This window comes from Equus asinus, chromosome 2 (assembly GCF_041296235.1).
Source record: "Equus asinus isolate D_3611 breed Donkey chromosome 2, EquAss-T2T_v2, whole genome shotgun sequence".
Lineage (NCBI taxonomy): Eukaryota > Metazoa > Chordata > Mammalia > Perissodactyla > Equidae > Equus > Equus asinus.
Genome location: NC_091791.1, coordinates 132,369,475 through 132,384,333, shown reverse-complemented (window position 1 = coordinate 132,384,333; position 14,859 = coordinate 132,369,475). Strand labels below are relative to the sequence as shown.

General features: G+C 39.6%; 1 protein-coding gene across 2 annotated transcripts in view; it reads left to right on the top strand.

Annotated features, from left to right (window-relative positions):
- Nucleotides 1–14,859, top strand: part of IQCH (IQ motif containing H) — a 177,027-nt gene that overhangs the window by 78,473 nt on the left and 83,695 nt on the right. For both annotated transcript variants that reach the window (XM_070499300.1, XM_070499298.1), the window contains 2 exons: nucleotides 9,506–10,057; nucleotides 10,751–10,817. In XM_070499300.1, coding sequence (XP_070355401.1) covers nucleotides 9,506–10,057; nucleotides 10,751–10,817 — 619 coding nt within the window. The remainder of the gene's footprint in view (nucleotides 1–9,505; nucleotides 10,058–10,750; nucleotides 10,818–14,859) is intronic.

Below are 14,859 nucleotides of genomic sequence, written 5' to 3'. Positions count from 1 at the left end.
CTGAGGCGTTCTTTATCTGGAATATTTCTAACAGCTAATGTTGACTGAGCATGTTCTCAGGGCACAGCACTGATCACCCTCCATACCACTGAACGCTCACAGCAGCCCCAGAAGCTCTGTGCTGGCATTGTCCCCAGGCCCACGCAGCTGGCAAAGGGGTGCGGAGGATCCAGATGACAGAGCGAGCTCCAGAGTTGGTGGTGTCTCCACATACCAGCTTATGAACTCTTGAACATGGGCTAGTTTTCCAAATATGACTACTAGTCCTTGCTGCTACTAGAAGCTAACATGTACTGTGTGCTTACTCGGTGCCGGCTCTGTTCCTCACGCTTTCCATGGAATAGCTCACTTCATTCTCACACCTCAATGCAGCAGGGACTAGGATTACTCCCATTTTACTGGGAAAACCTGGAGACAGAGAGGGGGAGGTCATCCAGTTAGTGACAGAGCCAGCGTACAAAACCGGGCTGTGTGACTGCCAGAGCCTCAAAGCATTCGAAATTTTTTTAAATCTCAACAATTTTTGATGGAAATCTTTCTAAAAGATATTGTGCCTCTCTGCCTTCCTAAAGTAATTTAACGTTTTCTCTAGCCAATGTCATATAGGCATAGAGCCAGTTTCTGCTGTCTTTTTTTGTTTCCTTCGTTATCAGGGCAGTAGTCACTTTGCTGTCATGTCTGCTTTTATTAGCTCTGACTTTAACAGCCTTTCTGTCTTCTAGATCAGGTAACCAGATTAAGTTTGATTGAATGATAAATTTGAGTCAATCAGGTTCTGCATAAGGATCCAAGGAATAAAATCATAAACAACAGTAGACTTTGTAGTAGTTATTTCAAGAATTCTGAGGTCTTTATTTTCAGGAATCTAGTTCAAAGGTTTGAAGTTGCTAGAATTGACTTTCTTGGCAAAAAAATCTTATTACCTCAAGGCAAGCATGTTAACAACTATGTTAGGATCCACTTAATTTTGATTAATATTTTGATCATAAAAAATCTTTTTTTATGGGTAAAACAAGCAAACAAACAAATATGTTTATTGGATGTGAGAGTCCAGGTTAAATTTATGAGGGTGTTTCTTCTGCAAGTAGGGGAGGAGAGGAATGGGCTAAAAAGAAATATAGAGGGGACTTCAATTGTACCTAATGTGTTTCTTTTATTTAAATACATACATAAATATATAAATAATTTAAATATATTTAAATTTTATATTACATTATAAATACAAAATGTACTATATTTTAAAAATATTAAAAACTTGAATATATATTTTTGTCTTCTTTCCTTTAGATATATATATATCATATATATTGTATATATTCTGTATCATCGAACATTAGGACCTCACAGCACAATATAATTCATCCTCATGGGGCTTCTCCTGGCTTAAAGATGCTGGCTTTCTGTAGCTTGCTTTCTTATGTTATGAGCCACAGGCAGACATATAAATACATATATGACATATATATATATGAAATAAAGAAGACAAAAGATTAACATGTGTCCATGGTAGTTTTTTATATTATTCTCTATACTTTTCTGTATTTTTGAGACTTTTTCCAAATTAAAAAAGACAAAATAAAAGAAAATCCTGTTTCCTAAGCCATACTGCTATTGTAAAATATCCTTTGGTATAGAAAGAATAGGTTTAGGTGATAACATTTTAACGTCAAATTTGGAGTCTTGCTTCTCTTAGTCATTTTGTTATATTATTACTTTCTTTAGTATTTTCCCAACGTAGACTCTTAATCTTCTTGTTAGAAAACTGATTATTTTACGGGTAAGTCCGCTGAACTATTTTAATCAAGCAGCATGGGTGACCTTGAACGTCATCGCAGCCCTGTGTGGTCTCGTTTCCCGTGGTCTGTACAAGGAGGAGAGCAGACCAGATCAGTGTCTTTAAGGACGCTCTGTATCCCCTACAACGTCACCCAACACCCCGGGGAAGGAAGAGCAGCAGATGTTCCCAACAGGTGGGGCTCCAGGCCCCTCCCACCCACAGCAGCTGTGTTAACTGCTTTGTGTCTTTACCATCAAATTATAAGTGTTCCAGCTTAAAAATATATCCTATGACAACCACTAGGTGATGTCAGCAGCAGTGCTGGCTTTCACATGTCACATCTAGTAGGGAACAAGCTTACTTCCTGGAGAGTGACAGAGCCCCCGTGGTTTGTGCTCCCAGCACAGTCCAGTCCGCTTTCTTGACTTGCCCGAAAGGGTCAAAGAGGGGGAGGGCATACTTTGGCCAGAATTAGCAAATCAGTCCAGAATTAGTCTGTCTGCAACCTGCAGATGAGGTTCAAAAGGAAGTCCAAGGCTATTTCTTTCTCTTTTAGACTCACTTTCTCTCTTGAAACTTCATTAATTTACCATCTTAAAGGAAGAGGCGAAAAAAAATCTGAAAACAGAAGAAAAACTGTGGAATCTTTTAAAACCATTTTCCATCTTCTCTAATTCGTTAGAAATTGCCACCCTCACATAGGCGTTTTGGGCATGAAACTTTCGAAATGAGTCAAAATTATACAGTTTTATTTGCAAAACACTTTCTCTTGTGAGAAGTTATTGAGAAAAACATCTTTACAAAATTATTCTTTTACTCCTCTTCATAGCATTGTCTAACTGTACATTTTTATTGCATATGATTAACAATTTTACCTATATGCGCCAGAAACAAAGGTTATCAGTAAGGCACAAAATAATCTTCATTTTTTTGACTGTATCTCTTTCATTTATCAAATTATGACTTGATAACTCATAGAAAATTTGGAAAATTCAGAAAGGAGAACAAAGCATGCCTAAGTATGCAAGAAAACTTTTTTCCATAGTACCACAATCCTTTGGCATTATTTGCCCTTTGGCACGCCCCTTTGTTGGTATCATACTGTCTACTCAAAAGTGGCTCTGCTCTTTTCATCTAACAATTTATCATAGGCCTTTACATATATGATTTAAAACTTTATAAAACATCTTAACAGCTACATACTAGTCTGTCTTGATGATATGCCATATTTTTCTTAGCCATTATCCTATTGTTTGACATTAAATTATAAATGTCAAATTATTAATAAGTATTGTAATTATTAGTAAATAATTAAATTAGGGCCGGCCTGGTAGCATAGTGGTTAAGGTCACGTGCTCCACTTCGGTGGCCCGGGGTTCACCGGTTCAGATCCTGGGCACAGACCTACACATTGCTCATCAAGTCATGCTGTGGCAGCATCCCACATATACAATAGAGGAGGATTGGCACATATGTTAGCTCAGAGCCAGTCTTCCTCACCAAAAATCAATCAATAAGTAATTTCCAGTTTTTCTGTGTTAAATAAAATTGCCACAAACATCTTTCCTATTTGTACATAAATTTCTGTAGTTAGGCTCAATCTTAGCAGTAGAACTCCTTGGTCAAAGGCTATGGACATTTTCAGGTCCAAGTAGCCAAATTTTCTATAGTGCTCCAAAACTCAACCTATGAGTTTGCCCATAACTTGTATGATCATAGAACAGCTTTGTGCTATAAACCCAGCCCAAGTAATTGTGAGCTTAAATTTTACTATTCACTCATTCATTCATTCAACTAATCTTTACTGAACTTTTACCGTGTGCCAGGCAGTATACTGGGCACTGGGACTACAGCAGTGAACAGAACAAACCACGTCTTTGCCCTCTGGGATTTATATTCTAGTAAAGGAGGCAGAAAATAAACAGATATTTAACATAATGTCAGGTAGTAATAGGTGCAATGAATTAAAATAAAGCAAAATACATGTGTGGGTGTAGAGAGTGTGACAAAGCGAGGTATTTTAAGAATTCTGCAAGTGTTTTTTAGTGATCTATGATCAACGGACTTGCTGTACGCACATTTTTCCTCAGGAAAATTGTAATGTCAAGCTTTACTTTGGTGATAATGGAAGTTCTTTTTGAGGCTTGCTCTTTTTCCTTCACTTATAGAAAAAACGATGGTGGGTCTTCTCTCGGGAAACTGGGAACCCAGGCTGCTTCTGATCCCCATCCCGACAGGCTCCCTGTAAATATCCCCAGCAAGTTCCACCCATCAATCATAATTGTCCCAAGTGGTCCTCAACTGTGTCACATCCTCTCGGAGAATGTCATAAAGGTAGCAGGAAAGATGAATTCAACGTAGCAGTAAAATGAAATGTCTCTTTAGAAAAGGAAATTTCACATTTGACTGAAAACATACTCCGTCTATTTTTTAAAATCTTCCTGATTTTGTTCTGTTTTATCTTCAACCAGAATTGGATGCACTGAGTGTTTTCGTTCCATGAGGACGCATCTCGGGGTGGGGATTTCTTCTCCTCAGGAAGTGGTTCAGAGTTCAGGAAGACATGTGAATAAAGATGCCTTTAAAGCAACTGCAGAAATTATCACTAGAAAACTGCTGCTGATCTGAGCAGCCTTTCCTCTCAATTCTCTTCTTTTATCTGTCTCCACTCACTGAGTTGTCATTTTGCTTTCTGTTCTCTTTATAAAGGTTAAGGGCTCTGACTCTCACTTTTAGTTGACACTTAAGGTTTACGCAGTTTCTAGGTCCTACGAACTGAGAACTGTCCTGTAGGCCTGCAGACCCTGAAATACTGGAATGTCACTCTTTGGGATTCTCTCCTCATGGCCACCTTTACACATAGTTAGCACAGGCAGCTATTCCTCTGTTGTGGTTTGTAAGTTGCTAGAAAGAGCTTCCTATCTAAAAAATAGAAAAGGAAAAAAAATTCCTGGGTCTTTTTCATGGTACGTGGAGTGATGCTATCAGAGATGTTGCCCTTTGATGAGATGGTTTGACTAGCTCCAGGAGTTTATGAAACAGCAGATACTCCTGGAAGGGGGTCACTTTAAGTCAGAGACACAGAGTGTCAAAATTAGAAGCACCCTGAGTGATCCCCTAATGGAAACTGAAACTTCACAGGAGAAATGACCTTCCGAGACCACAGAGGAAGGTGATGACAGAGTAGAACCCAAATCTTCTCACTTCAAATCCATCACTTTTCCACCAGGCCATGGTTGATCATCATGTTCATAGGGGTTAGTTCAACAGATGGCTTTCCACATAAGAAAGGAACAGTAGGCCAAGGCCAGGTTGGCTCCGATATAGGAGCTGGTAAAAGGAAGTCTGATCAAGAAGAGCACAGCTTGATAAGGGGCCATATGGGAAGTTCTGGGCAGTTAGGGCTATGGGCATTGGTGGTATGGAATATGGAACAGTAACTAGCTATGTGATCTTGGGCAAGTCACTTAACCTCTCTGAGCCTCACTTTCCTCATCTATGGTAATAACCACATGAACTGGAGGTGAGGCACTGTGAAAGATTCTTTACACATATTGTGATCTTCACAGCAACCCTACAGGGACCTTTCATTTTTACAAATGAGAAACATTTAGATTCAGAGAGGATGTTGTCTTAGTCAGCTCAGGGTGCCATAACAAAATACCATAGACCAGGTGATAACAAACATTTGTTTATTTGCTGTCAAATAACAAACATTTATTTCTCACAGTTCTGGAGGTGAGAAGTCCAAGGTCAGAGTGCCAGTATGGCTGAGTTCTGGTGAGAGCCCTGTTCCTCGTTTGTAAATGGCAGACTTCTTGATGTATCTTCAGAGGATGGAGAGAAAGATCATCTCTCTTTTGTCTCTTCTTATAAGGGCACCAAGCTCATTATGAAGGCTCCATCCACCCTCATGATCTAGTTACGTCTCAGAGGCCCGTCCTCCAAATATCATCACGGGGACTAGGGCTTCAACATAAAAACTTTGTGGGGACACAAACATTCAGTCTCTAACAGATGGTAATTTGCCCAAGAGTATGTAGCAGATAGTGGCTCAGCTTGGACTTGATCTCAGATTAGTCAGATTTCAGGGCCAAGGCTTTCCCTGGACCCATCAGAGCCTATTGAGTAAAAGGCAAGGCCAGTGACCTTCAAGACCTCTCCTGCTCTAAACTTTAGGACTGTGGTTATGCTGGATCTCTGAAAACCCTGATGAGGTCGGCTACTCGCTCTGAATATTGTATGTAGCCTTCAAACAATTCTAGCAAGCTGAGGTCTTGATGTCTGTTCTGTACAAAACTTAACACATGGTGGACCCTCAACAAATTTTAAAGAACAGGCCAGACAAATGGCCCACCTGGTCTGCAGGGAATAATGGAGACTCCATCTCTGAGGGTCACTGCACTCCTACTCTGAACCAAGCTCTCGCTTAGAGCCGTAATGGCAGGAAGACATCATTCTTTTTCACACAATGAAATCGCCTGGTTTAATAACTAATAGATATGTTTGGGTGTTTGAGAAACTGAACATTGGCTTAAAGATTTAAAAGTAATTTAGTTTATCCTTCTAGGCAAATCATTCTCTAAAGATGATATCCATGTTGGATTATCCCAAATACTCGACCATTTACCACCAGGAGATCTCGGTTGTATCCAATTTAGAGATCTTTGGCTTCAGTTTAATCCTACATCCACATGCCATCCACACGTTTGAAAACAACACTTTTTATAAAAACATTCAGCTCAGAAATACATGCCTTTTTTTCTGGCATTTTTCTTTGTGGCAATTATTTCTGAATTCCAGAAGGTGATGCTGGGTCTGTCTTTTTTGGTTCACATCTGTCACTTACTGACCTATGTAATCATCATCCTGCCTTCCTGTTTTTTGCTTTAGATTTTGAGTTTCCCCTAAATAACTGCTCCTGAAACTCTCAAAGTTACCTAATTAGTCATTACACTTTGCAAATGCAGAAGCGCATTTCCCAGCTAGTTGACTCGGTTAGTTAAAGCAGGATGCTAATAATTAGGCCACGGCCACAGATACGGGCTGTGTGTGGGCCAGTTAGTGTGGCCAGGGTCCCAAGAAGGACCAGGTGAGCATGTGGACGGCACAACAGAGAGCCATCCCTGCTGGAAGGAAACAGCGTGGCTACTGAGTCAGTAACGTCATGCTGGAAGGACAACACATCTTGACAAAAAAGAAGAGAAGGAAGGAAAGAAGAAAGAGAGAAGAAGGGAAGGAGGGAAGGCAGGCAGGCAGGCAACAAATAATTGTAGTAGATAAGTTCATGGAGGTAAAGAGTAAAGGAGGAATAACAGAAGGAACCAGAACCGGAAGCATGGCGTGACCTTTAATCAGGGCTCTTCTTCCCGGCAGGCTGTGAAGCAGCTTTGTATTTACCTGCTCAATGGATCTCACAGTGCTGATGCACTGCTTTAATTTGGGAAGCCTTTCTCTTGAGAGACATGTCTTTTCTTGCTCCAAGTGTAAAGTGCTCCCAAGAGTGGCATTCCCCGTGACAGATGTACTACAGTTATGCTTTAGCTGACTCCAAACCCATAGCTTCCCCGTGCCTGAGTGGTCTATTTGATGTCCAAGAGTGTGTTTCCTTTGAGAGCAGATCTTTACTGGAATATCATCCAAGAAGGTAGGGAGGTACAATCCCTTTGTTCTAAAACAACCACTGTTTAAATTCTGCAACCCCACTCCCACCCCACGGCTATTCTTTCCAAAGGTCTTAAATCCATTTGCTGGTGTTTGCAAATGCCCTAGACCTACCCATGGAAAGACACTGTCCCAGAGAGACTTAAGAGCCCTCTCCTTTCTAAAGGTCTCCTAAGGTTGTTCTATTTTCATAGATGGTCCCAATTCCACATGACTTTCTGTAAAGATAAGGAATTTCAAAAGTAGTTTAACATTACCAAGGAAACTCGATTTTCTGGCAAGTCTTCCATCCGTGGCTGTGCTTCTTAGAGGAGTCTCAGGCTCTTGTTGACAGGATCAAGCATGTGACTGGCAGGGCCAGCCAGCTCCATACACGGCCATCTGCGATTATTTTGCGTGTCTGTTTCTCACTGATGAAGTACTGTCGTTCTTCTCTGAATTCTAAACTTCCCACCATCAGAGCCCAGTCTTGAAGGAAGATGTAGCCACAGGCCATTTCTGTTGGAACATGTGCCACTTGTCTTCTCCCAGGACGTGCAGCTCCTCCTGCCCACACCGATGTCTGCTAAAGGAGGCATTACTTCTCTAACTCTCTTTTGCCCGTCCAAGAAGTAGGAATTTTTTTCCATCTACCAGTTTGTATTCTCTCTTGGTGCTTTGATTAGATCAGAAAGGACTAAAGTCTTGGCGAGAAGCCTTTTCTATCATTCTTATGCCTATAATAATTCTTAAAAGTATACAAAGCCTGCTGCTGTTTAAGGTCTGCTTCTGACGTTCAAGGAAATTCCCCCTTTTGGACTTACTTCTTGCTTTTCAGCATTTTTACTTGCAATGCCAGTCGAATTAATTATTCCACTACCTGAAACCTACGAAAGGAAAGAATTTGAAGGGTTTTTTTTTTAATTTCTTGCGCTAGCTTATTGTGCTTTTACTGTATATCTCTTGGCTTGCTTTTCTCTTAGATAGCTTTCTGCCTTGAATTTGTTAATTAATATCAGTTAATATTTGCTTAGTAAAGACAAAGCATGAATAATCTAACATAGTAATATTCAACACAGGGCTGTGACATCATAGTTATTGATAAATTAACTGGGTCTTTTTTTTGACCATGGGGCAGAGTGCCTATTTTTCTAGTGCAACAGGTTTCAATAATGAAATGTAGTGGCTTCACAGTGGGCATAGACACAACAAAATTTCCTTTTCTTTTTTTCTCTTTTTTTTTTATAAAGGGGTGTGTGTCACATCGATTGCTGTTGTCATCCAAACCTCTTCTGACTTTATTTTTAAAATAGCGTTTATTCAGTTTTTTTCAAACAGAAAAGCATAAAGAAGGAAAAAACTGCCCATCATCCCATTCTTACAGAACCCCTCTTGACACTTAAAAATAAAAGTAGTATATTTTCATGATTTAAAAATTCAATCAGTACAGATAGGAACAAAATGAAAAGTGGTTGCTTCCTTGGTATTTGTTGTGAGATTTCAGATTTTTGTCTACTGGGGACAGCTCCAGATATGTCCCTAAGAAGACACCAGATTTAAGAATAAAAGAACATATGTCAAGAGAAACCCAGAAAGTGGCAAGGATGGTAGCACACAACACAGTGCTCCTTGTGAAACTCACTCCTAGATATTAAGAGAAGGGGGCAGAAGACTCTAAAATGCTAGGAAGTGATGACCTGTTAGAAAGTCTGAATAGACAGGACGGTGGTGATGAGACGACTTGAAGTTACCATAAAGACTGCACAGAAAGCCTTCACCCTGTTTTTCAGGATTGGTGGGTAACTTATGAGCGAGCAGTGACATGATTCCGCCCATGCAGGTGCAAAAAGTAAATCACAGAGATTATGGGGGCAGCTGACCTCTAACGTATTCTTCTGCTAATGAGTTTTAGGATATATAGTGGCCAAACTTTCGTATTTTGACATGTATGCATTAAATCAAAACTACGATCCATATCTTCCCACCATTGAGTAATAAATGATAATGTGATAGTGTGTTTCTTGACCACTCCTTTAAAGCGGATCACAATTATATTTCATCTCTGACGACACCTTCCTTCCGCAGGCCATGAAAGCCACAATATCTTCCAGGGCTCTGAAGTCACCGTGGGATTATGACTTTTTCATTTATAACGGCGTCATAGACAAGACAGCCCCGGACTTCTTAGCATTCAAGGAATATTTTAGTTTCTCTTGGGGAAGTATTTTTTCTCTCTTGGAGCACATCGAGCAGTTTCTCAGGGACTATGCAATCCCGGAAGTCAAGATAAAAGGCGATAGTTTGGTAGCTCTCCTTCCTGACTTTGAGCTGAAGAATAGACTCAGCAGAAGTGACCTTCTCTCAGTGTTAGAGGACCCAGCTCACGTCCAAAAGTTGTTAAACCTTCCGGGGCAAAGGTACAAGGGCCAAGACGGAAAGGTAAAGGCTGTTGCCAAGATCCAAGCCACGTGGAAATGCTACAAAGCAAGAAAATTCTTCCTCACTTATCGCCAGCAGAAGTGGGCGTCAGGGGTGATCGCCATTGCCTGGCTCCTACACTGCCATAAGTCCCGAGTGAAGAAGATCCTGAAGGAGTCTCGGGAAAGACACCTGGAGAATTTCCGCATCCGAGCCAAGGTACACAAGGCTGCCAGCTGTTAAGGCAGACCTCTTTTTCTAAACATTTCCTGCTTGAGCGATCGCAATAAGTTGTCTCTTTATCTTCCCTTCCTCTCTCCAGCTACCCTCCCTCTCAGCCTCCACTCATCTCAACACATGATGCGCAAACCCTACACTTTTTTATATGTCATATTTTAGCCCTAATCAGCAATCCAGCTTTTGCGCTCACAAAATCTGCTGCAATTTTTCTATAGAAAAAAAAGTCCCTTCACTTTGACTATGGTAGTTCCATCAGAAAATCAATGTTTTAACTGCTTTACCTTTTCTCCCTATATATACCTTCTGGCACTTTAATTTGCTAGGGGAAAAAAAAAATCCTCTCTTGTCTACATTGCTGTCACCACTTTGTCAGAAAGTATTTAAGTTTGCAGACAGCCTTTTAATTAGTGCTCACAATTTCATTTATGTTTGCTTTCTCTTTTTTTCATTCATATTCTGTTAATTAAGTGAGCCGCCTCTAATCTTCCGCTGCCAGTAGCATCATGTAGCCACCTAATTAAATTAATTGGGGAAGATGTTTTAAGTATGTAATTAAATCAATTAATATAATTTATGCCTGGCTTAACTGTACAGTGGAAAAACAGCTGAAGTTTGACTAGATGAAGCCACTGCAGCTTCCTGTCACTGATCAATGCTCTTCTTGATTTTTAGCATCTGGCAGCCAACTGGAATCGCATCAGGACCTCCAGGAGGACTATTATCCATATCCCATCATTAGGTATAACACTTTTGCCTGCAAATCTATCAGCAACCTCTATTACCCACCACATTATGGCTCCTTGATTGAGTTCAAGGAAGGCCCCTTGTTTTATTCAAATTGGTCTCGGCAGGAAAATGTTCTCGACATGATGAGAGTAATAACACAGGGCCCTCGCTCGAAACGGCGTTTAATTTGGGGATTAAGCAAATAAAGTCATTATGTGGGGGCCGCTATTCAGTGGAGAGGTGATTTGCTGTAATTCGCTTTCATCTGTATGAAATGAACTAAAAAGTTGTATTTTTTCCCCCTGAAATAACAGATAATGTTTTCGATCTTCTTTAATGATGGAAGAACACAGGCTTGCATGTGTTGTGGCTGTTACGCCAATAAGCCAGGATATTGCTTGTACACTGTTTTTAATCAAATGTGCAGTCAAAATGATAAGCTACATTCTCTGAAATTATTTAGTTCTAATTACGAGCAGATGGGGTGCTTTATTTGCACCTAGGGCGCCTGAGCAAAAGGAAATGCTGTGTGAACAAGAATAATTAAGAAGTTGAATAGTGTTTTTTGCGCTTAAATAATCTGCAGTTTCATGTTAATTAGCACGAATGTAATTATTTAATTACATTTATGAATTGGGGAGCTTAAAAGCTGTTGTCTGCAACGCAGTGGTAAAATAGGTATGCCAAAGCCACATTGGGAATTTCAGAAATTTGCATTGGATGTTCTTTTCAAACATGAGCCGCTGTCAAAATATTTAGGATTTGTTTGCTTGCTTATTTTGTTTTGTTTTGCATTTTATCAACCTAACGTGTTAAGTTTTCTTGGTGAGGCCAAATTCCCCAAGCTGACTTGGTAGCGTTTTGACAAACAGCAAGACTCATTGAATCTTCATGTTACCTATTAGCTCTTTGTTAAGGCCTTTTAAGTAGAGCAATGCATTAAGGAACCTATCATAATAGAATTCTGGATGGCAACTTATTTGTGTTCCTATGTGAGTATACGTGCTTGTGTACTTATGGGTAGTGTAGGACATAACACATTTAAACCGTAATATGAAAAGCAAAAGAAAAATTGAAATTATTATATAAATATAATTAAGATTATATTTTAAATTAGTAAAATATTAGTAGCAATAAATTAATGCAAACTTTCCTAGATTCTAGAGTGCTTACTCTAGAAAATTTGAGAAAATAGAAAAAAGTTGTAGAAAAGTTGAGAAAATACCTCAGTTGCACAGAGCCTTTTAGTTTTGGGGGTTTTTATGGCTCACAGATGAAATTAGTTCTCTCTTAGGATGTAAGTGAGGGAAGGCACATCTGAACTTCATTCTGACTTAAGCTTTTGTTTGGGTGGCACTCTTTCTGCACACAAAATTAGTTCACACGCAGAAATTGCACTTGTAATTGATTACAACCAGAGAGGCTAATTTCAGACCCAATGAATGGACCTGAGGCTTTAGAATAAGGTGCGAGAGGCTTTGCTTTTACAGCTAATTGTGGGCCTGACCCGATATTATGTGGGAAATTTTGTTTGCGTTCTTTATTTTATTCAAAACTAGAAATAGAAACAGGATCCCCACTTGGCAATGCTGACAAGCACAAAAGTATTATAAACACAATTTCCACAAACTTCTTCCCTCCTGTTCCCCCACCTCTGACCCTTCGAAGCCCCCGTGCAATCAGCCCCGTGGAGAAGTCTGATAGAAAGGAACCTCCGAAGAGGAAAAATCATGAAGGTCATGGTCATGAATAGAAACTGGGCAATAAAAAATAAATCTAAATGAAAGTGTCTGGAGGTTCCCAAAGGGCTTGCGGAATATAAATTAAGTAGAAAAATAACCAGTCAGAAGCTAGAATTAGAAAGCATTATTTTAAAACTAGTTTTCTTCTAGATTACGTAAAATCAGTTTAAATAAATACGTAATAAATCTGAAAGTCTTCCCTATTGCAGTAATTTTTGTTTGTTCACAACATAACCCACTTTAAAGAAAAATTGCTAATCATGTATTTTCTAAGAGATAAGAAGAGGCTCAGCTATTTTTCTCAACTGAACCTTTAAAACTCGCAGTTATGCATTTCGCTAGAGAATACTACTTGGGCTTTGATTAAATAGTATTTGTTTCAAATAAATCTATGCTTTAAGTTTTATGAGATGACTTGTGGACATTAAATTAAGTTTAAATAACGTTAAACTGTCATCGCATACCTATTCCACAGACATAATTGTCAAACCATACTTTAAAAAAAAAATGATGATGATGTACCTTTTCCTGTGACCCGCTCCCTGGGAATACTTGAAGAAGACTTCAGCAACGTTGGCTACACCGCTACTTTGTACCCCCTGCAGGGACTTACCTACACAATTCATGAAAATAGAAGTCAGTGAAAGAGGAGCAAATTTTTTCTCTAAATACAGCCCCCGACCCCAGTCTATTCAAGATAATAATTTTGTTTCCAGAGTTGAGAGCAATTCACTAATCAGAATGGTTGGTAGGAGTGTGAGGCTCAGGAAGGCATCTAATACAAGTTGCAGCCTTCTCCTCTTTTTCTCTTTCTGGAGGAAATTTGCGATCAATTCCAGTGTAGAATTAGTCCCAGAAAGAATTACACCGTGCAGCTAGCCAACTGGGGCTGCACTAACTTGTTTGAACCCTAAAAATGAAAGGTTAGTATCTGATGACTATATTGCAGTTGTAGGCATTTGGTTATTTGCTTTTGCAATTTTGTACCCACAGGAATAATCACATTCTCCAAACCCACCAGCACAGAAAGGATGGCCTTTCAGTAACATTTTTGACCACAAAATATTTATCATGTGTTTAAAAATCTATGGCTTGGTAATGTGAACATTAAGACGATCACATGTTGCAGAGTCACTGTTTTGAAAGGAGGAGTTCTGAAACACGATTGACTGCTACACATTTGGGGAAGTATTTCCAGAGGTGAGAAGAAGTTTCAGCAGCTATTTTTAACCAACAGGAGAGGTTGGATGCTGTTGATTAATTGTCCAAAGAAACGGATTGGCCTTGTCATTTTATAAGATGATAAGAAGAAAGCCATCCTTTCCAGATTGTATAGGCTGAGCTCTTAATGGGATATTGCATATTTTATCATTTTTATTAATTAAATATAACAAAATACTCTGCTGTGGTTCATAGCAAAAATAGAATACTAGAGTCTATTTTAGGCAAAATCTATCAGTCAAATAAGAAAGAACTGCAACAAAGAAACCTAAATCCTCTAGAAAAATCAGAGGTCTAAATAAAACCTACAACTAATTCTGCTTCTAGTTTCTTTGGCTAAGTTATTTCCTCCACTTTTAAATTAAACCCTGTGCTTCATTATTACAGGGCATCATTTGGTGCCACACAAACTCAGTGGCATTTTGTTGTTGTTGAGGAAGATTCGCCCTGAGCTAACATCCATTGCCAATCTTCCTGGTTTATTTATGTATTTATTTTTGCTTGAGGAAGACTAGCCCTGTGCCAATCTTCCTCTATTTTGTGTGTGGGACGCCTCCAAAGCATGGCTGGTGAGTGGAATAGGTCCGTGCCCTGGATCCGAACCTGTGAACCCAGGCCACTGAAGCAGAGTGTGCAGAAGTTGAACCACTCAGCCACGGGGACAAGCCCGCTCAGTGGCATTTTTAAGTATATTGACATTAAATGAAATGCGCCAAGTATGGGGCTCTGATGCTGTGAGCAGGTAGATGAGGCCGCTGCCAGCCGATTAACCCCTAGTGATGAGCTTCCCCCTCACTTCTCTTCCTCCTTTAAAATACAAATAGGGGATATATTGAGGTGGGCTTTTCTCTTTTCTCTCTGTAAGCTTTATTTTATTGCCAAATTGATTTAACGGCTACGAGAAATGTGTATAGTTCAGCTTCATTTTTTTTCCTCTCTGTGCATTATTTCAGCAAATTATCCTTGAAGCTAACATGATTAGTGGTCTCCAAGATACTCCATTCCATAAAATGGTGGATCCTGTTATTGTGAGGTTCATGAAAAACAGTGTTTCCCGCTGGTCTGTACTGCCACAAAAGCCTAAAAGAAAGG